The sequence below is a fragment of the Falco naumanni genome, chromosome 5, assembly GCF_017639655.2.
Source record: "Falco naumanni isolate bFalNau1 chromosome 5, bFalNau1.pat, whole genome shotgun sequence".
Lineage (NCBI taxonomy): Eukaryota > Metazoa > Chordata > Aves > Falconiformes > Falconidae > Falco > Falco naumanni.
The window spans coordinates 55,402,151-55,427,213 of NC_054058.1; the positions used below are offsets into that span (position 1 = coordinate 55,402,151).

Sequence of the window (25,063 nt, forward strand, 5' to 3'; positions counted from 1 at the left end):
ACTGTCTATTACAGCATGCAGTCTTCTAGCAGCAATTGCTCTGAGACATAAGATAATGGAGCACGGTTTTAGAGACCAACAGCTGAGTGACATTTTGATGCTGTGCTACTTATAAGGCTTATCCATTCTCTCTGAACAACTTCAGGATGGGCCTCTCAACCATTCATCTGCATTCATGATTTCATACATCTGCCTCTATGTAACCAGAATGTTTCTGATTAGCTTCCCAAAAACAAGAGGCTGGAATGTGAAACTGACTACCGTGATAAACATCAGCTTTTAGTCACTATTATTTCCTTTGTTTTATTCCTAAAGACCTTGTCTCTACTGATGGGTTTTTTCCTGTTAGCTTTTTTCTTCCTTATTGTTTCTTTGTTACATTTTGTCACGAAATCTCTTGTCTTCCAATAGCTGGCATTCTTCTTTAAACTCAATTCCTGGGGAGTTGGACAGCTCCGGTTCAGGTTTTAAAACAAATATACCTAGCCATTCTGGCTCCTGAGAAAAGAACTGAACACTTAAAGCAAATTTTAGTGAAAGGTTTATACATAAATAAGCTGTCCTTTTTAAATAAATACATTTTTTTAAGCCACTCTTAAGGATTTGGAGTTCTACCTTGTGGATTTTTTTTCACCATACAGAGTCAGCAGTAATGCCTCCAACAGTCCCATGAAAATGGACAGAGCCCAGAAACAAAGACATAATGAAGTGAGACAGGAATTACATGACCAGATCAGAGATGAACACCCAGTTGAGAACACACTATTCCATGGATCAGTACAGGTTATATAAAAGTGTTACCTGCAGGAGAGGATTCCGTTGCCTTACGAAGTCTCAGACTAATAAACTAAGATGGTTCACTTTTAGCGACAAGAACTGCACAGTCACAGCAGGTCATCACATACTTTGTGAGAGTGGAACTACTGTGGGACACTTAGGCAAGAATTGTAATCTGGAAACACATGGCTTCTTTGTGAGATGTAGGGTACTAGCACACTGTGCTCATGCTGTTGCAATATGCAAGCAGTCCAGGATCACATGGGAAGTGCAAGCACTAGATACCTTGCAGGTACCCACATTGTAGCCACAAATAAGCAGCAATGCAAAGGCAAGAGACAGCATAAGCCTTTAGAATATTAATAGGATGCCTTCAGGAAAGAAAAGCATATTCAGCAAAAGATGTATCAACAAAAGACACAGGCTCACATGCAGAATGGCATGGTCGATACATAAACAAATGGTACATATTAGTACCATTATACTGCTGTTAAGTTTAAAGAAGATAGATTCATTCTCATCACACAAACCCACATGGAAGTTGTAAGGAGAAGAAAAAAGAAAAGAGGGATGTGCAAGTGAGTCTGTTCACACAGAACTAGCATGGAGGCAGCAACTGTAATATTTAAAAATAAGTTTTCTTAGTAAAAAGCCTGTTAAGTTTTATAAGAAAAAAGTATTTCATGTTCATCACATAGTATTTGAAACAACTGGATAAACCAGAGTAAATATTTTTAAAATAGACTAATACAGGTTTTTTTCATAGTGAAAAGGGATTTCTTCCTATGCATACTGTCATAAGAGTAAACTGTACTAGTTCCTGGAGTTCTGTGATTGTGTGACAATCTCCACTTTCTTTTAAAAAAGAGGAAAAGCACATTTCTACTCTTCACTAACATTCACATTCATTAACGTCACATTCTCAAGACAATGTGAATATGATTTCAACATACCCTAAAGAGCAAAAATCAAAAGGTAAATAGAAAGACACCAGCATTTACAAATTTGTGAGTTTTACAAGAGGGTCATATTTCTTTTAGATGTGACTCATGATTTCTAAATGTTTCAGGTATGCAACAGTGAGTTGTATAGAAACTGGACAGCATTCGTTGCTAGAGGAAGTTGCAGTAAGAGAAGTGCTAACCCTAGAAAGGCAATTGTCATCCACAGATTCTAAGAACTTACAAAAATGCATGAACATTACACAAACTTGTAATCAGGAAAAAAAGGTAAAAGAGGTATTAAGATACAACTTCAAATCCAAGTCCAATGAATTTGACAGAAGTATGGCTGCTAACCTCCAGAAGAGCATCTTTTCACCCGATGGAAGAACTGGCAGTTTCCTGAGAACACCAGCCCTTTAAGGATGACAGGGAAAAGATAAAACAAAATATTTGATTCAGAAAACAACTACGATTTTTTTCCTGATGAAAAACAGTCTCCACACTCCTTGCAGTCAACATTTAACTTCAAAAAAGTATCTACTTTCAGTATCTACTTCAAACTTGCTATGTGAGCTATTGATACTAATGAGGCATTGATATTATTGATACTAATGTATATTATTAAAGAAATGTGGAGACTTTGGGTTGATAGCAGAAGTATCCTTACTGCAGTATCAACCAGAAGACATGTTTTTTAAACATTTCAAAATATTTTGGCACACAGATTTTAAAGCATAAAATGGAATATGCAGACTTTTCAGTCAGCTGTTCTGTATGTCTACATACTATAGTTTTGCAGGAGGTGATTCAATTGTTAACAATCTATAGTATTTACTGCCCTCCTGCTGCTAAGTAAACAGTTTTACAGACTAACTCATGCCCTTGCTGTAATAAACAGACAGAACATATGGACTGCATCGGTAAGCTGACAGGATCTTCAGCTCTTTCAGGACACATTTTTCTAATAGAAGGAAGGTGTCTGAAGTAGGTACTAGCCAGAAGTGCGCTTGTCAGGGTGGTGGCTGCTCTGGGACTGCCTGCTGTTGGTTTGGCCAGTGTCACAGGCAGTTGGAGGCAAGCACTGAGTCAGGGGGCATATTCAGACACATATCCCAAACAGCTGGTGGGAGATGTGGGTTGCTTCTCACGGAGGAGGAGGCATGGAATGTCAGAAGCATTTCTCATGGCATTTGTCATATCAATTAGCTACCACGGGATGGGAGATAGGACAGAGCAGGTACATTTACGTTAGCGATTTCATGTGCAACGGACTTCATGTTGAGTGTAATCTTCCTTACAGCTGGAGTTCTGTGCATTGCTCCCATGCACAATACTGCCGTATATGAAACGGCTGCTATGTCAGGGAAACAAGGAGAAGGAAGGCTGTGCACAGTGGTACCATGTGGAGCACACCAGTAACACAGAGCCCTGCCTAGTGCTTCTCAGCCTCAGAAGAGTTGTGTTAAAGGAGGCTTAGATGAACAATAGGACAGGTTCTGCACTCCCAGGTGTGGTAGGTCATAAATGGAGGGTGGGGTATAGGAGTTAATCGCCATCATTCATCATCATCGTCATGAAAGATGGCTTCAAGCCACTCTTGTAGCTCTGTAGACTTGGTTTGCTCTTCAGCGCATAGCTGCCTCACAGCTATCTTAACTCCTGCTCTGCAAGTGTTCCTCAATAACAAGATCAGCAACTTCAGTTTTGACATTAGCAGGGCACATCCACAACATCCCCACTGCAGCAGACTGTGAGGGGGAACATGCAACTGTTCCTGCAGATGGATCTTGTTTCTGGACCACTTCTGTGCATGGTGGTGTAAGGCGAGTCAGTTGGTCAAAATGGAAACCCAGCCTCCTGCATTTATGACGTGATAAGCAGTAGGTAAGCCCAGGGTTTTGTCATTCAGGGTGGACAGATAAGAGGCATGCTGGTCAGAAGATTCTGAAGCCTCCACATGAGGTTCTGTGGCCAAAGGGCCAATCCAGAAGGGCCAGCGCACACCTCACACTCTGAGAGATGCCAGTGTGACATCTTTTTACGTTAGCACAATCATTCTGACAAGTACATATTTGTGTATATAGTCAGATGGGCAGATTCAACCGCAATGTATCTGAAAGACTGTATTTGTGCAAAAAAAAAAAAAAAAAATTGCGCAGAGTAAGTCCCGGCAATTGCAAACTTAAGGAGGGTGGTGCTCAGCCACTGACAGTGGGGATGCAGCTTCCCACTGCCTGCACGCCGACACACCTCGTGTCTCCTCACAGCTGTGATGTCCCGGTGCCTGACTCGCCCAGCGCAGCCGCCCGCCACCTCGGGGAAGGGCCCAAGGAGGGTGCGCACGTGGGCTGTTCGGGGCAGATCTGTAACCCGGGCACGGAGTGACGGGGAGGTGCCCGATGGGCCTGGCATCGCGCACCGCAGCGTGTCCCGACAGCCGGGACGCAGCCGGCAGTCCCGCTCTAACGTCTGGCCAGAGGCGTGCACAAACCCGCGCCTTTCCGACCAGGCCTGCCCCTCCAGCTCCGCCGACACCCCCCGCCGCCGCCGCCGCCGCCGCCTCCCGCACCTCCCACCCGGCCGCCCCCAGGCCCGCCGGGGCTACGTATGTCGCGACTCCCCGACCCCCAGCGGCACGCCTCCCGCCGGCCGGGCGCGCGGCTGCGGGGTGCCGCCCGCTGGGGGGTGCCTGCGCGCCTCGGGCCGCCGCCTCACCGCCCCCCGCCGCAAACCCGGCGGCCGAGGGGGCTGCGCCGGGCCGGGCCGCCGCCGCGCCAGGCCCCGCCATCCTCCCCGCGGCGGCGGCCTGAGGTCTTTCGCACGCGCCGCCGCCGGCGCCCCCCGCGCGCCAGCCGTTACGGGCGGCGGGGTGGGGGAGGGGCCGCCGGCGCCGCGCGGCCCCGCCCCCCCTTCCCCCGTCTGGCCCCGGCGGGCGGCGCCCGCGGGGTGACAGGCAGGTCTAGGCCACAGCCGAGTGCGCACGCGTCAGTTCCGGCGGGGAGCGCGGCGCGGCGCGTGGGTAGGAAACGCCGCGGCGGCGGGGGGAGCGGAAAATGGCGGCGGCCGCGCAGCTCACGGATGAGGAGCTTTTCTCGGAGCTGAGGCGCTTCGGCTTCTCGCCGGGGCCGGTCACCGAGAGCACCCGGCCCGTCTACCTGAAGAAGCTGAAGAAGCTGCGCGAGGACGAGCGGGCCGGGACCCGCGGCGGCGGCAACAAGACCCGGAACAGCAACAACAATAACACGGGGGCCGGAGCGGCGCCGGGCGGAGGCAGCGGCGGCGGCGGCTCCGGGCGGGCGGCCCCGGGCGTGGTCGCGCGGCTGGCCGGCGCCGAGCACCCCTACCTCCCCGGGGCTGCCGCCGGGAGCGGCCGGAGCCGCGCAGCACCCCCTGCCGGGGGCGGCAAAGTGCTGCTGGGCTTCAGCTCGGACGAGTCGGATGTGGAAGCCAGTCCCCGGAGCCAGGCCGGCGCCGGCGGCGGCAGGAGGGAGCGGGCTTCACCCCTCTTCCGCGGCCTGAGGCCCGCCGCCCCCCCCGGCGCCTGCGGCGTGAGTAACAGCTCCCCCCCGGAGGAGGCGGCCCGGCGGAAGCCCAACGCCTGGTGGGGGGCGGCGGCCAGGAGACCGGCGGCGGCTCAGGGTGCGAGGGAGCCCGGGGACGGCGGCGAGGAAGGAGGGGAGGAGGACGAGGAGGAGGAGGAGGAGGAGAAGGAGAGCGAGCAGCTGCGGTGGAAAAACCGGACCGTGAACGGTAACCGGCTCCTCTCCTACGGCGGCAGCAGGGACAAGTACTCCGACTCGGAGGAGGAGGAGCAGGCGGAGGCGGCGGGGGCGAGGGCCAAGCAGCAGGTACCGAAGGAGGAGCCTGCAGTTCGCCGGCCCAGACGGAGCCTCGGCAAGTCTCCTGCTCCATTCATAACAAGCAAATGCGCTGCAGCCGGCGCTGGCGTGATGGAGACGGGCCAAGAAAGGGCTGGCGGAGGCTGTGGTGCTGGTGTAGTCGTAACGAATGACAGGGCGGCGGAGGCGGCTGCTGCCGGGAGTCTAGACAGGGGCAGAAATCAGGAGGAGGCGGCGGCGGGGGGAGGAGGAGGATGTGAAAATCTGGACTCTAATCCTCCCAGCCCCAGATACCGCATTGGCCTATCTAAGAAATCCCCTGCAGTATTGTTGCTGCCACCGCCGCTCACGGACGTGGACAGCAGTAAAATCACTGACCCTCCAGGCACCATTAGGAAAGCGACCAATAATCATGTTCTCAGCGGTGCTGCTGGTAGCTGTAGCGTGGAAACCAGGATCTATTCAGCTACTAATAGCCTTCCCTCGGGTGGAACCACCTCCTCTCTTAGACTCAACCACTCCAATCATACGGGTTCAAATCATACCTACCTGAAAAACACCTACAAGAAGAATCTCTCAGAGCCCGAGGAGGAGCTTCTCCAGCAGTTCAAAAGAGAGGAGGTATCCACCACTGGAGGCTTCAGTGCACATTACCTGTCCATGTTCCTCTTAACTGCTGCATGCTTGTTCTTTCTGATACTGGGATTCACATACCTGAGAATGAGAGGTTCTGGAGTAGCTGAGGATGTGGGAGCCAACAGTAAGTATTAGGTGAAGGGTAAGAGCAGTTGCTTTCTGCAACTGGGTATACAACTGTTAATTCACCGTTGTGTTCCCAGACATCCCTGACTGGAACAGTTCTGGGTTCCACATCGGTTTAATCTTTCTATATAGGATGGAGCACAGAGATACTGCCTTTCCTTAAATACATACCTTTCAAGCTGGTATAATAAGCTTGCAAGACATGTGAGGATAAACTCAAATCCGGGCATTCCCTGCTGTAATCTGTTGATACCTTGTTTTCTACACAAAGCAATTTTGTGTTTTGTTCAATAAAGCAGATCTACGGTTAGTAGAGAATTGATAACATAAGGCTTTATGCTAATCTCACAGAAGTAATTGTGCACACTTAGATACCTGGGGTTCCTGCAGGGCTGAGATTTTACTGTAGTTGTTTGGTAATAAAACAGGTTGTTTTCATTTATGTGTACTGAGGCTTGAAAAAGATGCTAGGTTGAGACGATGTTACACACTACAACAAACTGCAGTGAATGCTGGACCTATTGTGTATTGTTTTCTAATAAGTACTTTTCTCTAAATTTAGTTGATAGTATGTGTGAAATACTGTTGTGCTTTTTAGTTTGAATTTCAGAGCATTCTTTTTTTAATCCTGAATTACTTGGGAGCTTCTTTAATATGTGAAAGTAACTTCTTGGAATGAATTTAGAAACTACCATTTTCTTTTCACAAAGCATGCAAAAATGGAAACGTTCCACCTAAGGGTGGTGATTCATGCTAATTCAATTCTTGGCTGCTTTGAAATGGACAGTGGAGATTGTAACACCAGAAAGAAAAATCATGCCGTTACTGTCTTAATTTCCCATCAGGAGCAATGAAAAATTATGCAAAAACCTGGTTTGGGGATGTGAGAGCATTAGAAGGTTCCTGGGGACTTGCATTTTTCTTGAAATAATTGAGGAAGGTGTGTGGGGTGTATGCATGTGTATATATTTCTTTGTATAGATGGTAGAGGATTTATATACTCATGTGTTGGACACGTCTACAGTGCCTTGTAAGGAGTGATCCCACTGTTAGATTGGGATCTGCTACATGTTACAGGGCAGAAATAGCAGTGTGGGATGGGTTTTTTTCTTTTCAGTTTCAAATGTTACTCATTACATCGTGGTAACAGAATAGTTCTTAATTCTGTTTTGTGCTCCTTGGTGGGAGGGGGTAAAGGATTCAGTGTTTAGGAAGGACAGTAGCAGCAAGGACTTAAGCATTTGCACTGGTTTCATTGCTGTCCACGTGGCTCTTAATACCGTTCAGTCTTGTTTTTTGGGAAGGTTGTGAACATAGGCGGCGGGTGAGCTAAAATTAGATAGTGTAGTGTGAATGTTGGAACTACTCAAATTCTGTGGTTAACTTCTGGCCATAACTTCTAGAGACATACATAAATTTTCTTACGTACTGATAAGCTGTGTAATTCTACTAACATGCGTTAGACTTTTTTTCTGGTCTTGAAATGTGATGATTTTAATAGGGGAGAAGGTCTGTCAGCCTGCTGGGTTAAACTTTTTGACTGTCAGATTCAGTAGTTGAGTTAAAACTTGCCTGCCATGCTGATTGATAAAGATGGATGTCTTAGCTATGCAGATAGCAATAATACTGTGAAGAGAAATCCACTCTGAACTTTTTGTCTTGGAAGAAAACTTGGTTTTGAATGTGTGAACTTTCCTGTAGAGCATGTGGGATCACTGTGTTGTGTATATTGCTCTTAAGAAGTTAACTCAACTAGAACTGATATACAGGGAAAACTGTTCTCTTCTGCCCTTTTGCTTAGGTTTGGCTGCCCAGCCAATGATCTGGTAGCCCAGGGTTGCTTGGTAGTTCAATTGAGCCAGTTCTTGGCCTGTTCCTATTTGTTCGCTTTTCAGGGGAACTCCTGAAGGACTGTTCTGGCACTGGCACTCACATTTCATCTGTCCTCCTTCCTTGCAGCCCCAGGCTTTGCAACATTGACAAACGTGAACAGAGGGAATAGGGACTGTTGGAAGAAGCAAACAGCAGGTTTTGTGGCTTGCTCTTTTGATAGGAAGAGGAGCAGGCTGCTGCTTTTAAGTAGTATGGGAATGAACAGAGTTTCCCTGCCCACATGCTCAGCACATGCTCCCTAAATTCTTACTTCTCAAAGGGGCATATGCATCAAAAATATGGTAGGCCCGTAGAACAGACAAGACAGGCCAATAAAGACTGATTGCTACTGGGAAAGGAAAGAGCACTGTTTTCTGTTAGATGGTCCTCAAGTTTAAACATCATCAGAGTCCTTTAGTTCTTATGCTTGTGTGGGTGTATTGTCTGTTTTCTTTATAGAGGTAGAACTGATAGGCTATAATTTTTTGATAAAAATGTGTGAATCTCGAGAAATAGCCTTTCAGTTAAGTGATTGGTTACTGAGTTTTTTCTGTCTTTTAGATGGGTGTAGCTAAGATTCTCTTGGCCGAGAGTGATTCGATTGTGAAAAACTCAGTTATTTTCAACTTCAAACTGTATCATAAACTGTTTTAGTACTTACTGGACTCTGCCCATCTCCATAATTATAGTTACTGTGAGGAAAGAAAACAAGCAGTTATTGTGTATTTGGATGGCTTGTTATCCTAACTTTGCAGGGAGTGATGCACAATGAGCATAATGTTGGTTGTCTTAATTTTTCATTGCCTAAAATGAAATTCAATCAAAATAAAGTGGTATTATGTGACATGAAAAAGATTTATCACAAAGTGCATCCAGTATCAGCACTTGTAGTATTTGTCAGGCTGTAATCTGAGAACAGAGGAGATACATGTAACGGGGGAGGCTTAAAACTAGCTGTTGAGGTTGAATTTAGGCCAGGTAGAATAATACAGATGAGAAGTGGTAAGCAGAAAACTTCAGAAGAGGTTTATATCATGCATACTGTTCAAATGATTTCTTATTCAGAGCTTTGAAACAGCTATGAAGTGCTTTAGTTTTTCCACACATGTGGTATTAAATGTTCAAAGACAAATCAGAATAAGGCTAATTCTTCTGTGTCTTGCCTGCATATGGTCACTTGAGGTAAGGTTTTTAGGCATTTAGCGGACTAAAATGCAAATAGTATCTATGGGGCTTTTCCTAAAGCATCTTAAACTGTTGAAATTAAACTACTCTGTATAAGCTTATATAAAAGACCAACTAGTGGATAAGTGCATATTGTGCTCACTAGCTCTGTCAGTGTTGTATGTGAAAAGAAAAACAAGTTTGGGCTTCATGCTGGTAACTTTGTTCATTTGGCTCTTGCTTAAAGCATGTTCGACTTGCACCTGCCTTCAGAATACCATGAAATTGTATCAACTTCTTGCAAAGCCAGCATAGTATTTTGTTAGGAAAATGGTAGATTTTACTTTTGTCTACTTCCTAGGGCTCTTCAAACCCTGAAGAGTTGTGTGTATCTTGCAACTAATTTGGGTTTATTTTGTGATATTACTGTGAGCATCTCAAGTGGTGGCTCCTGGGATTTAGTTCTAAAGTTATTTTTCATGGAAAGCTGGTAACAATATCAGATCAGTAGATGTTGCTTTCAGGTCTGGTTTGCTTTCTGAAAGATGAGGGCATTAGTACAGGTGCTGTTTAAGGTTGTAATCTGAAATAGTTTGCATGTAAGTTACTCTCACTGTTTCTGCTACAGTATTTTGCCTGAGGAGTAGTTGATGTGGCAAACCCCGCCCCCCCCCCCCCCCCCCCCCCCCCCCCAACCCCTGAAAAAAACCCCAACAAAAAAGTAATCTTGAAACTTTCAGGTAGGTCTTGTTTCAAAAGCCTCTCCTAATAAGAATTTAAAGTGACATGTATTGGTAGTAATTTTGGTCTTGTTACAAAACAACTGTTGGGAGGATAATCCTTACTTTATTTGCTACAACTTGTGTTCGAGTAGGGAGACTTAGCAGTTGCTTACATTGCAAGTGGAAGCTTATGTAAATAACAATTCTAAGTTTAATTCTATTCCATTGATTTTGCTTTGTTCTCAACTTCTAAATCCCTTGGTTGTTAAAACTTCTATAGGATTTTATGCAGGAAATTTCATTGTTAAGAAGTTAGACTTGTATAAAAGACAAAAAGATGAATGTTAAATCACAGGCCTGGAAATTACTGTGAAGTGCTGTGGTATTTCATAGATAACTGTTACAAATCTACTTGCCTTCTAAGGTCACCTTCTCAGAAGAGTCTGTCATCTTGACAGTGTTGGCTTCAATGGAAGAAAATAAATTTGGGCTAAGAAATATTTATAGAAGATAGTAAAGGGAAAAAGCAAACAAAAAAATATTTTGAGAATTCCCGTGTTGCCTGGCTATTAATGTTGCTTGAACTTTGCAAGTGATACTCTGACTTGTATTTAAAGATGTAACAACTTCTTCGACATAGTAGCACGTAGCTATTTGCTTTCTGTGTATTGCTTTAAACTCTAGTTAGCAAGTTTTTCCCTTCTAGTTGATACAAAAGAAAACCCTGATGTGTATTTTAAAGACTTAATTTCTCTTGTAGCTGATGTCACTTCTGTGGTTTTGAGTTTTGGATCGAGGTCAGTACATCTAAAGAACCTTAGGCTGCCTTTATAAGGTAAAGCCAGGCACAATACTTACAATTTCCTTAGGATTCTTGATGCTTTTAAACTGTAGACTTCCTTATGGTATATGAGAAATATATTCTTGAAATATATTTCTGATACATATATTTCATTCTTGAAAATGAGTATCAAATTTGGCTGTGATTTGTACCCATGAAACTCCAAATAATTGTTACATAGTGCAAAATAATTCATCTTAGCTGTCAACTTCAGATACTTCCTAAAGGATAATAAACTGTTTACCTTTGCAGCAGTTTTGTTAGTATAAGGTATAAATATGAAAATTGCTCGTCAGTATTTGAAACAAAATGACGCAACTTCAGAATTACTGTTTTTAAGTAGATGGCGGTGTTTGATGCTTCAGAATATTTAGAACTAACTTACTTGGCATTCATACTTTAAATGTGCTGCTCTTTGCAGACACGCACAAAACTTTCCTTATGCCATGACTTTATTTGTTCTTACAATTGTTTTTCAACATTACTCTTGTAGGCCATGCATTTTTGTGAAGTCATGGGAAATCAGAACTAAAATTACTTGCATGGGGAGCAGGGTTGCAGAAGAGCTGTAGCAGAATCTGTTTTCACTAGGTATCAAAAACTAATAGAAAGTTTGCACTCCATTCCATAGCGCATGGTATTTTTCTCAAAAGAAAATTTGGTTACTAATGTGAATAAAATAAAGGGTGATCTAGGATCTGAAAGCAGATCAGTTTGCAATGTCATGTTTATAAAGCATTGCAGACTAGAGAAGAGTGGGAAAGCACTTATGTTCTTATGTTAAGAACCCCTGCCAACTCTAATAGTGTGCAAGTGCAATACAAATGTCTTTCTGATTAGGACAGATACATACAGCAATAATGGATAGAGTGGCAATGTTTTAAGGAAGAGCCCACAATACCCAAGGATTTAAATTTAGCATTGTAGGAGCTCCACTTTGCACTGTTTCATAATCCTCAAGTATCTCAGCACAAGAGGAGAATCAGGCCTGCAGTCTTTCCTGGGGACTAATTGTGCTTCTAAAAAATCATGTGCATTTAACTCCTGTTGACATCTCTGTTTCATCTGGGAGCAGTAGGTTACAAAACTTTGGCATGATTGCTTACCCAGCTAAGCTGGCGGGAGTGCTAGAGTCATACTGAACTGATCCCTGTCATGCTTCTAGGCTTGTGCCTCAGAAATAGTATGAATACGTGAACAGGTCAGAGTGCTCTGTTTGAGGAAGTTTAGTCACTTAATAGAAAAATGTAGGCAAGTAAATTAAGCAAGTACAACAGTTTTTGTTGATAAAAGTGCTGTTCCAAAGCTGTAGAGAAGCACAGAGTCTGTTGTAATCATGAGGCATTTATTTCTTAAACCTTTAAAGTTCTTGTGAGTATTTGTATTCTGTGGTAGAATTAATTGTCTGTTGTGATCTCTGGTAGGTTGAGGGGAGTAAGTTGACTGGTTAAAGGATTGTGAAATCTAGATATGTAAGAAGAAAAAGTGATTTTTGAGGGGATTTGCGTGTTTGCTAAGGACTTCAGTAGTGGTATCTTTGGCCTTACTCTTCCTTTCTTGGCTTTTACAGTTTCTGCTGGTAGGTCTAGAGCTGTGGGAGAGTTGCTGTGATTATAATAGATGAGGATATGATGTAACTCTGCCACTGATCAAAGTAACCTTGATGGCTTCTGTCCACTGAGGAATTCTGATTTAGAAAAACTTGGAAAAGCAGGAGTGTTACTGATGGAAAGATGCATACTGATGGATGCAAGGATAGATCAAAGAATCACTGCACAACTTAAATCTCATATAGGTTCCTTCTGTGTGGAAGGTTTACTCCAGTTTGTAATGTCTGATATTGAGTCCTACTGTACTGTACACAATGCTTTTTAGTGCTGTTTCGCTGTGTTACTGTGGAGGGCGAGAGGGTAAGGGGCAAGTGAGTGTGGATGCATGCAAACTGTGAAACAGGCAAACATGAAGTGCCTGGTGGGCCTAGTTTGTTGGAGGAGATGTGCTGTTATGTTTGGTGTTTTGCAAAGATGAGTTGTCTTTTTGCAGAGGAAAGGATCAAATTTTCTGCTTACTGAGGGTCATATTGTAACACGGGTATCTTGAATAAAGCTGCCTTTTTAGAATCTTAAATTCCTTTAGTTGCTTTAAATGAACTCTGAGTGACAGACTGAATTGATACAGAAGGCTGTTTAAGCCCCTACCTCTTCTCCCCACATGAGAGAGAGAGGTCTGACATTGAATGAAGTGGCATTAAAACTTAGTAAGTAGTCTAGAAGATCCATTGCATTCTAGTGGTGCTGTGCTAGGTAAGTGAGAAAAAGGTCTGTTCATGAATAAAAGGATTGTAGACCAGTTCCGAGGCCAGTTTTTCTCTGTCTTAGAGAAGGCCATTTACTTAATTAAAAATTGGAAGATGGCTTGTTAGAAAATTTTATATACCTGCTAAGTCTTCCTTCGTATTGTTTTTATTCAGTTGTCTTCATATAGGGTTTATATACAGGTCACATCCCCTTAACCTTTTTGTCATTTTAAAATACAAGAAACTTCTATACTTGGACTCAGTGGTGTCTTGGATAAATGCAGCATCAGCCTGTCCTTGCTAGGCGGTGGACTGAATAAAACGTTATCATGGGAGGACTGCTGGGACAAGTTGGATAAATGTAGTATTATTCCAGACTAGATTTTAAGGTCACATCTATCTAGATCTTAATTTTCCTTTTCTCCACGAAAAGCATTTCTTTAAAGGTCAGTTAAATCTCTGAATTCCGTATTGGAGAAGCCTCAGACTGTCCATTGACTTCAGAACTGCTTATGCTAGCTTTCGGATATTTTCAATAGGCCACGTATCAAGCCACACTCACCTTAACTGTCTGTCTCCTCAATACTTATCATTTCACTATGTAGTTACACAATAAAACATTCCACAGCACACACACTCAGTAATATTACTTATCCCAGTGTCTGTTCAGTATCATCAAGCACAACATGAGCCCCTCATCTTGAGTATTTCCATGTCTCACAGCAGAACTTCATCAAACAAATTTTTATCTGAATATGTAGGTACTGTTGGTCATAGAGAGCAGAAGTCTAGCTAGAATGAATCTGAAACCTGTCAATAGATATTGAGCAATGGAGCATTTACTGTGAATGAGAGGTTTCAAAAATCAGGAGGCAGATGTGTGATTTTTTGTTTTGGGGATTTTTTTTTTTTTGTTTTGCTTTGTTAGTGTTGCCTGAAACAGCTCTTGGTTGTGGTGTGTGGTGGTTTTTGTTGGTTTTTTGTTTGTGTTTTTTTTTTTTTTTTTCTTAGAATACTTTCTGGGAAATGGTAAAACATTCATCATGAAATTTTCTGTTAATCTCTGGCATTTGACCTATATCTAAAAGTTTAGTGGACTGTTTGTTCTTTTTCAGGTGTCATGCTTCAGATGACCAAAGAGGGTATCTATTAATTTTGTTGAGCGGCAGACTGGGTGGTGCATGTGTGACAAATCCTTGAGAGGCCTTTTTCAGGCTGTGGTAATCCACAGTCAAACCGAATTATTGGGAAGGGCTAGTCTGGCGATCTTGCCTGTGCTGTTTCTCATTCCTGCAGATTCCTTGGAAATAGTTTACCATTACTTTGCAGATAAAGAGAAAATGATTTACAAAATTCCTTGGTGCTATCTTGAAAGGAAGAGGAGAATATAATGTCACATTCATCCTCGTCTGTTTCTGTATTGGTTTGCACCTGATGTGTAGTCCAAAGAAGCTTCTGGACGTGAAAGATATAGTGTATTTCAAAGAAGAAGCTGACAAGATGCTCTTTTTGTCAGAGGAACTTTATGCTGTCCTAGGGAGACTTTGCCTAGCTGAGAAAATGCAGATTTGCTTCTGGAGAAGGAACAAGTCTCACTGCTTATTTTTCAGTTTTGTTTCTCTTGTCTATGAGGGTGTGAGGTACTGCTTATGCAAAAGCAGCTTTGGGTAAAGGTGTTCCTAAATCACTGTGGGAGATGGGGAGTCTGAGTTGTGTCTAAAGAATGCATCCATATTTGGCTACTTCATATTTTGTATATAATATCAAACACATACTTTGGTACAAACTCAGAAAAACATAAAATGGAGCGAGGAGAATATCTGAAAGAGCCATACTGTTGTACTGTCTGTACAGTGTCCTTTGAGCTAGTAGTTTTTCATTTCTCATTGAAAACCAGAAATACCAGCCTTTTAAGAAGTACTGCTGAGAGCTCATATATTCAGAATGGGCAGGTGTGTATGCAGTCTGACTTGGTAATCCTAGGTGTATTATGACCGGTGTCTGTTAAGTTTGACTTCCATCAAAGGTGGTATTCCCTGAAGAAATGCTGTAGATTATTTTTTTTCTTTTAGCTTGTTTACATTGAGCTCTACTCTGTTAGTGTACTGTGGAAATAGACAGTGCAGTGGCTAATGCGTTTTTTGATTTGTAACTTTTTTCTCTTGACGTTCAGCTAAAGGTGCTGCTTATGAACTGGCAATAAAAATGTGCAGATTGAGTACAAGTACACATGAACTAGGGGGAAAAAACCCTACAATGGGATGTTAAATCCAGACTTGTTCTGCTGTATGGGTTGCATGGTATTAAAGTCACTCCTTTGGAGGGAGAGCAAATGTAAAAGGAAAATGCAGGAAAGTAGCAGCCCTGATAAGGAGCTGCCCTGGTGATTTGAAGACCGAGAGCCAAAGAGGGTCTGCCTGTCCCTTCTGTAAGGCAGTAACTGAGCATGGGATACTCTTTGCTGTTCAGGAGTTGGGAATGTACTGAGCTTCTTAAACTTTGGCGTAGCCAGCTATGCTTCCTTAAGCATGAGCTAAATGGATTGAGGACAGAGAGTTACCTTGTTTTGTAAACTTTGTTTTATAAAGCACCTAGCTTTGTACTACTATGTAGTGACTTATGTGCTACAGAGTTCTTATGTATCTAAATAGCCAGTGGTGTGGTAAGGTTTAATTGTCCCCAGTTTTTGAGATCTCAGTAAGAGTCACTCGTTCTTCCTTTCTATCCTCCCCCCCCCCCCCCCCCCCCCCGCCCCGTTTCTGTGTGGCCAAGATAGGTTCTTTCTCCTCTCTAGATCCACCTAGTTCAGGGAAAGTGCACACAGTACTTCTAGAAGATTCATCAGCTTAATCTATAAGATGATGATGTAATCCTTTAACTAATAAGCATAACCTGTTTAATTAAAGAACAATTATAACATTGGAAGTCTTAGTTCAAGCAGACTTTTCAGCTGAGTATAGGAGCCAATGGCAAGGCCATATATCTCAGGATAATGGTGATGTATGGCTGTGTGGTAGTCCAGTTGTTCCCATCAGATAATTTTTATTTGAACCAGCCAGTTTATGCAATCAGACAAATGCAGCTGGTAAGGTAGACAGCCAGGAAGGTTAGTCAGCTCTCTAAAGTCTTAGTCCAGCTGAGTAAAAATGGAAGTCACTGAATAATGCCTACTTTTATTAATTTCCAGTAGTGGTGTTTGTGTCTTGACTTACAGCTGAGTTTATCCTAGTTTTGAGCTCTGCAAACTTCTGCTATTGTGTGGTAGGCAGTTTTCCTTCTTCTGTTTAGCTAATATGGATACTTCTGGTAAGCTAGCTGCTGCCTTCTCTGTGAAAGTTCATCTTTCTCATGATGAGAAAGACCTGCTAGCAGGTACCTCTCTCTGTCCTGCATAGGGTAAGCTCTTTTTTCTCCCCCGGATATGCTAGGGCACCTATTGGCAGAGTTTTACTGCCATGTTCAGGCTTTGTATAGATGATTGTTCAGCAGTTCTGCTGCTCTTAGTGCAGCAAGCAGTGATATACCAACGTATGCTGAGTGGTCAAAAGGACAGAGGCACAGCATAATTCCAGTTTTAAGTATGAAAAATCCCTATGTGATCATTATCTTGACTTTGTTAATGTCTTTGCTCTCATGATTGAGGGTCTCTTAAGAGTTACCCTGTCAGTGCCCTCCCTTTAGATGCTGTAAACTGTTCATATTGTAATAGTATATTACTGATACTTTGTAGCTGAAGTCTGTCTGGACGAAGAGGTTATAACTGCATATTTTTACACTGGAAGCTCTTCAAGACAGGAATCCTTTCTGGTTGTACAAGATCGCAGGAGTGTTTCTATCCAGACTGGGTCCCCTGGCAGAGTGACAGTAGATCTAATATTTAATTGCAGATTCCCAATGACTCTTAAACCATCAGTGTTTTAATAACATTTGCTTTGCAAGTTTGTACTCCGTCTTGAACTTTGGACCTTGAGGAAAGCAGACCACTTCCTAATTTAACATTGAGCTTCTTGTGCTGTCATGTTTTCAAGGTGGTTTCCCCTGCTGCTGAATATCTTTGTGGGTTTTTTTATTTGTGTTAGTTTATTGAAGTTGTAGGTGGTTTTTGACCTTACAGAGTATAAGGAGATAAAATATTTGGGAGGGAACACAGAAGAAGGGAGAACTGTTACAAAAGCCTATTTTGATTCTCTTGCGAACAAAGTTATTCTCTACCTGCTGTAAAGTGCTGGTAGGTGTCTGAAGTCTAACTATCTCCTGGTAATGTTTTGCAACTGCTGATAAAAGCAGTCTTAGTGTGGGGTTTCTTTCTTTTTTTCCTACGTATAAACACTAACCTACAATGGAGTCTGTGTGTATGTGGGTGCAAGGAATGCAGTATTACCTAAGTTTTAAAATGCATGGCAAATACTTTTCCTGAGCTATTTTTCCTTAATAGAACACAGACAGCTGTTTATTCATTGAAATGTAGTATGTTTTGTAATGCAATGTGAAAGAGTGTGTGTGCAAATTCTGTTGCTGTAAAACATTTCCTTTCAATGGTAGAAATAAAACTGAGGGTACTTCATTGTAAGAATTGTTTTATCTTTCCAGAAACACAGATCGTGAAAAATGATTTTGTAAATAATGTAGCACCTTAATGTGCTCTTGCTTAAGTCTGCCCTTGTAATAAGTATGCTTCATGGAGGTCAGTGTAGGCATAGAGGAAGTACCATCTGGGGTGAAGACCAGTTCCTGGGTGGGTGTAGCAGCTGGAAGTATTGTCTGGAGTGTTTGGTGACTGGCACTTGCTACTTCTGATGGTGCCTCTCTGAGTTAGGGGTATGAAACACTGCCCAGATCTTTTCTGCTCAAATTTCCTATCTGTCTATGAAATTGAGGAATTAAAATGCAGTATTTTCTTGTTGATAGTGGTGTTCTAAAGCTTGTTCTGTTTCTCGGTGTGGTTGCATTGGTTCTTGTTTGGGCTTCTTTACTTGTTCCTTCATCTGTTGCATAGTTATTTTCACAGGGTCTTCTAGCAGAAAAAATGAACTTCCATGCTTTTTTCATACACACAGGCAGGTTGCATAGTCTTCATTTTGAAACTACAGCAACATATGGTCACAAGGAGTTCCACAACTTAAACACGCATGTGTGAAAAGCCTGTTTCTCTGCTTACTCTGAACTTTTTAACTTGAAAAACTCTTCCTTATACTAGAGGAGACAGCGAATAATCATCCTGTTCACCTTCTCCATAATACTCATGCCTTTACTTCACAGGAGTGAAGTAAAGTGGTGTCTGTTACATAGCTCTGTAGGCCTTGTTTTTTTCCTTCCCAGAGTCTTGCTATGGTTGATGGTTATATTTAGGAAATGGGAGACCAGAAGGAAAGGCAGTCTCTTTGTTAGTATTTGCAGGTGTGAATGTGAGGTATCAGCTCTGTTTGGGATGGGCACTTCAATACAGTAGATTCTAGCCAGCAGCAGTATTTATGGAGCAGTAATATAGTGAAAACTTCCTCTAAGGTCAGCTGTGATGTCTTGGCAACTGTTTCACTTCTGGGTTTATTTTATAAGAAAGGTGGTGTTCTGAAGCACTGACTTACAGCTAGCTATTCTGTTTCACTTTTGCAGTACTGGGAATCTCTACAGGCACTACAGATTAAAGTATCTTTCTTTAAGCTTTTAAGCACAAAATTTATGATTTCTAGGTTTTCAGTCATTAATACAAGTACTAGAATGAAACTACTGTTTTATTTTTGTGAAACTGAATAATCTAATGAGCAGCTCTTCCAAAACACTAGTGTTTCCTCTTAAATATGGGCCAAATTGACATGACTCTCTTAAGAGCATCTTTCAACATTCAGATCTACTCTAACCAGTATTTAAATAGGCAGGAGTAGATTTAAGCATTCCTAGAAAGGGTGATACAGCTAAAATACGGAGAGGTTTCTTTTTTTTTTAAGAAGCAGTGAAGAACTCCAAAGAGAAATTCTGGTATTTCCTACCCTTTTACCTAAAATAGTGAAGACTGCTATTTTCAGGGCTGATAGACATGTCAGTTCAGACACATTTTTCTATCATAAATATGGTGGGTTTAATTCTTTTAGAGGTGGGTTATGTAAAATTATGAAATAGTTTGGTTACAATATAAACCCTTATATCAGCTATTCATAAACAGAATTAATTCACATTGGGGAAAAATTATCAATAAAAGCTCTCTAAACTGAGGCAGTTGAAGAACTGTTAAGAAAAGATTCAGCTGTTTTTAGAGTTTTTTTAGAATCTGTTAGTTAATGTTGAAAATACTTGGATTGTAAAATTATTGAGAACTTGTTTCCAAGGTCATGTATAAAAAGGCTGGGCTAAAGGCCAATTTCAGGTAGCTGTGCTTCCAGTATTGTTGCTTCCTCTGATAACAATATATTATCCAGCTAATGTTATTTTTTTGATGAAGTAAGTTCTAATGGAAAGCATCAGGTTATTCCCTTACTGAACACTCCTTTACAGGACAAATGTGGAAAAAAAATACTGTTTCTGTTTTGAGATTAGTCTGCTTTTGACGTGGTGGTTAGGGAGAAGGAAAGTACTTTTCTATTTGCAGGGAGGAACATACTTGCTTCTGCACAAGCTGCTGGTGTGTGCAAGCCTGTGTTGCAGTGCAGTTGCTGAATCCTTGTGTGGATGATATTTGGCACTTTTGGTATCATTGCACTGAGAAATAAAGTGCTTACTGGTTAATTGGGATCATTCTTGTTTCTGTAGCTGTGGCTTTACAGCTCCTTAAAATTGCATTGGAAAGTTGCTTTTTCATTTATAAAATCAAATTATCTCTATGTTCAGAAAGATTGTGGCATTACAATGATTCTGTTAAGTTAGCTTAATATTCAGTAGAGGTCAAAAAGGAATCAATGGCAGCTTTCTCTATTTTTTAGGAAGTGAATTGAGAACAAAGTATATTTGAGAGGGTATTTGAGAGTATCAATGTGGTGCTAATAATCTGTGGTGCTCTGTCATTTCGAATGGTGTCCAACTCTGTTCTCCAACCTCAGAAAGGACATAACAGAGCTTCAAAAAGGTTCAGAAAGTAGTAACATGATCGAAAGCATAGTATGGCTTTCATAGCAAGGAGCAATAGGACTCATGAGTGTGGAAGAGTGAGGACCAACGGAAAGACTGAGGAGTGAAGTAAAGGCATGAGTATTATGGAGAAGGTGAACAGAGTGATTATTTGCTGTTTCCTCTAGTATAAGGAAGAGTTTTTCAAGTTAAGAAGTTCAGAGTAAGCAGAGAAACAGACTTTTCACACATGCGTGTTTAAGTTGTGGAACTCCTTGTGACCATATGTTGCTGCAGTTAAAAGCTTGCTTGGGATTAATGTGGGACTAGACAAATTGGTAGGGAAAAATACATTGGTGTTGATAATTTAGGGCAGGGAGGGGGGAAGGCAAGCCACTTCTGTCTGTCTTGGGAAGCTTCTGAGGTGCAGATTTTTTTTTTATGGCTGGGAGAATATTCTGTTGAAGTATCAGCATATACTTTACATGCTTATGCTCTGGCACTCATTCTTGCCACTGTTCTGTTGATTTCCTGCCTCCAGTTAGGAACAGGTGTCTCTGAAAAGAGTAAAACTTGCTACTGCTGGAGGCAGGATTCTGGGCTAGTTGAATCCTTGCTTTGTCGTGGTGTGACTGTTCTTCATACTTCAGTTTTGATGTTATCTGTTGAAGTGTATTAAATACTGAAACTGTAAGAATTAGCAACGCTTCAGGGCAAGGTACCACAGTACATAGGAGATAGCTGTAGTGGAAAGATTAGCTACTTTCTGGCATCCTGGTTTGGTGACCAGAAGGTAACAGAATCCCTTACTTTGGTACCGTGTTAATGATGTGGTTCTAGCTTATGTCCCAAGCAAAGGTGTTTTTATTTGTGTATGACTGCCTGTGAAGCTGTCAGTCTTTGGAACTTGTGTCATTGAGACTAGAGAGGCTGACTTGTATGTTTGTGAATGTCTGCAGTTAGGCTGCAACTTCATGTCTGTTAAACCATGCTTTGAAAAAGAAGAAATCCCACTCTGTGCTCCCTGTTTGCCTTACTCAAGAAAACTAAAGCCCTGTAAATGCTGTGACTGTCTGCAACTCTTAGTAATGTGTTAGGGTGGAAAGTGAGTGGTGGTGATGATGATGAGTGGCTTTATTGTTACTTTAAAGATGAAACCTTCTGTATTTTAGCAAAAAATAACCTTGTATGTTGACACTGACTGCACTTAGATTCCTAAAGTTGAGCATCTCTTGTGAGATGACTTGGTATATGTGTTTGTGTTGACAGCTTTGGCTGGAACGCTTTGGAGCCGTGCTGTGACCCTTAGCTTTGTATTGGTGACTTCTTGTTATTTGAGACAGACCTCCTCTGCCGTTCTGAGGAATTCTGGTAGTCTGCAAGTCATCATTTACAGCTTGTCCCAACAGTAATGTGTGTAAATTACTAATTAGCGTGTACTTCTAAGGGTCATTAGCAGACTTCTCTGTTAACCAGAACAATATTTGTATGCCGCTTTGATTTCTTTTGCAGGCTTTTTGGTAATCTTACTGTCTTGTTCTTGATTTGTTAGTGTTTAAATAAGATAACTTCTTAAAAATGGAATTTAAATGGCATATCCTTTCTTGTTCTGAAATCAAGTTTTGTGTGAAGACTATGTCCCTTAGTGTACTTACTTTTTGTTTCCTTCTATGTCTGGCCAAATAATCCTATTATATTATCATTACACCTTGCTAGGAGTAAAGCTCTTCTCCCAATGTATCAAACTTTGAAGCAGAATGTTTAGCTGTTACAGTGTTTTTGGGGGAGCTGGTGTGGTTCCCTTTGTCAAGTTTTTGAGATCTGTCTTCTGTGAAAGTACTCTTGCTTTTTTTTTATCCTGCAGCTAGTATTCATGTGTGACCAGGTAAAACTGCTATGCTTCTCATGGCTTTATTGCTGTCTGTGGAGTTCTAATGGACAAAGATTGCTGCGTCCAGCTGGTTTGTTGCATCCCTTCTGTTTTGGAGGGCAGTGGATGTGGTTGTCAGTTCATTGGCTAATCTGGAGAGAAGACCCCCTGAGACAACAGCCAAAGAGATTCCTGTTTTGGAAAATTATCTTTATGGTTTTTAGCTCTGTAGTATAAGTAGATGAGAATTGGTTCTTTAAAGTTCATAAAAATAGACTACTTGCAAGGCTGGTAATTATTGCTGTATAGTAGAGCTCTTGAACCTTTTTAAAGAGGAGCTTTGGAAGTATGGTACGTTCATATAAAAAACTTTTCGTAATTTGTTATTAAAAATGCTTAGTTTGGTAGAGGAAAACTTCTTACTCTTAAAACTTGGGTGTTTTAAGAACTGTCAAGAAACCTTTTGTATGAATAATGTTTATGTAATATATTGAAATATATATATATCACTATATGAAATATAGTGAAAACTCTACATCTGTGGCTGGAGCACGTGGGAGGATTTGGTAAGATCTTAGATCCCCGACAAAAGAAAGAAGGGTGGATTCAGAACAGAGGAGTTACTGAAGTAGTTAAGGAGTGGCCGTATTAACTCAAGGTTGTGTGGTAAATGGTGCAGATTAATTAACATTGTTAATTGCATATGCAGCTGATAATTGTTGCAGTTGCATTTAGCATACCTGCCTCTTAAGCCTTCAGGCATCCTAAACTTGCCATAAAATCACTAACTTCAGAGGGGTTTCATGGAAATCCTATAGGGTGAGTTAAAATAATGAATTACAAGGACTGTCAAATTTTTGTGATAATTTTGGAGTCATCTTTTTTTTTTTCCCTTTGTCACTTTAACCACTATGTATTTGTGAAGGAGAGGCAAACGTTGACATCTCATCTGGTTTGCTTCATGAATTCAGTGTTCCGGTTTATCGGAATATGAAGTTGGTCACGTGAGGTTGGCTTTGCAATGGGATTGTGGTGCTGGGAAAGTCTAACACCATTGCCTTCATTTCTGTGCTGTTCCAGCATATGTAGAATTGCAGCTGACAGTTTTCTGTTTGCATTTTTGCAGGCATGGAAATACTGCATTTGTGTTTGTACCGTGGCTCTTTCATCAGAGCTAAAATGTGTTTGTCAGGTGTACTGAAATCTACGCACTGTTGCGTCTCATGCCTGCCCCCCTTTCCTGCCCCTTTCCATCTAAACAATATAATCAAGATTTCATGTATGCTCAATAAGATTGACCTTGGGAAGAGACCATAATTATCCTGTCTGGATAACTAATGATCAAACTGGGAGGCTGGTAGTCATCTAGAGCCTTGGCTGTGTTTCTCTAATCCTATTTTAGGCTATTTAGATTAAAAGTTTAGTGTGCTGGGAATGTTCTGTTGAGTTAATGAATGAAATACATAGAAGCTTTGTAAAGTTGGTAGCTTGATAATCTAGTAGGCAGTGTCTGAGAATTTGCATCTGTAGAATGAAATCATGAAGTGGTATAGGGCTTGGTTTACAAGAGTGCTTGAACAAAATTTGCTACTATTAGTTTTAATTAAATCTGAAATCTGAATCAAGTATTCAGATGTCTGTGAAAACCAGTCCCTGTGTTTGGGTGGTTCTGTATTTTTTCCTGTTGCTGTCAGGAAGCTGAAGTGCTTATTGCTGTTGGGTAGGTAGCACCCTTAACTTTCTTCTGAGCTCGGGTATGTGGACAGACTGTTGGTTGCAAGGTTTCAGAGAGTCAAGCTTTCTTCTTCACTCAGAAAGCATTTCATTGCCCCACTGTTTTATACATAATTTGTTGGTTGTAATTGTAGTTCCTTACCATTGCTGCATGTAGGAGCCATGAAATGGTAGTCATCCCCACTTCAAACTTGCCTTTCAAGACGAAGGTGAAGTGGGTTAGCATCTGGCTCCTGCCGACAGTGCTATGGAAGTTTGTGCAGATAATAAAAATCACATTGTTTTACAAATAATTGTTTTTGTTTGTTATAAAATCTTGTTTTTTCCCCCAGTTACTTATCTGGATGTGATGACATTTAGCGAAGGTTAGGGGACCCCTGGTTTATAAGTTGGTTGGTCCTTAGTTTTTGTATCCTCCATTTCTCCTAAATGAGAAATCTTGCTATGAATATGATCTAGTGTGTCCACCTTGATCTTATTTTCCCCATTTATAACTAAATTAACTGATCAGTTTAATCATGGTTATGGTTGAGGAGTCGGGATACTGTGGATCAGCTGACTGTTGCGGAGGCAGCCCTTGCTTTGTCAGTATCATTACGCGTGGGTAGTACCTTGTAAGCAGTCAGGTTGGTAGCTCTGTCAGAGGCTGCTGCTGAGTTACCTTTGGATGCAAGCAGAAATGCTATGTGACCAGCTGCAATACCTGTGTGTGTGTGTGGGGGGGTAATTACACCATGTAAATGGAATTGCGTATTTTGGACGGTACTTAAGATAGTATTTGTCTTTTACTGTGCCTTGGTGTAGAAATTGAACTGCAGGATTTCAAAATGCGTGCAATTCTTCCCAGACTGAGATTTCTTCCAGATTTCTGTATGCAAATGCATGAGACCTAGAAGTAGTGAAAAGTACTCTTTTTATTTTTTTGCTTTTTTTTCCCTCCTCTTCTCTTCTTTTCCCTCAAGTGTGGTCAGTAGAAGCTTCATTTACTGTTTGAATAGCACATAGAACTGCTGATTTCTGTATAAAGTCAAGCTGTGGGTGAAACGTGTTTGTGGCTTAGAAAAGCAAGACAGTATGCTTTAATGGTGATTGCTTCCTGCTTTGGTAAATATTCAGTTACCAACTGGTTGATCTTAAGCGGAAGCATAGCATAAATTACTTCTCTGATTTCAACTTCTCTTCCTTTTGTAGCCAAGAAGAATAT

General features: G+C 41.8%; 1 protein-coding gene across 1 annotated transcript in view; it reads left to right on the top strand.

Moving 5' to 3' along the window:
* The first annotated feature begins 4,688 nt into the window (after nucleotides 1-4,688).
* Nucleotides 4,689-25,063, top strand: part of LEMD3 (LEM domain containing 3) — a 50,612-nt gene continuing 30,237 nt past the window's right edge. Inside the window, exon 1 of the mRNA XM_040594844.1 lies at nucleotides 4,689-6,320. Coding sequence (XP_040450778.1) covers nucleotides 4,775-6,320 — 1,546 coding nt within the window. The 5' untranslated portion in view covers nucleotides 4,689-4,774. The remainder of the gene's footprint in view (nucleotides 6,321-25,063) is intronic.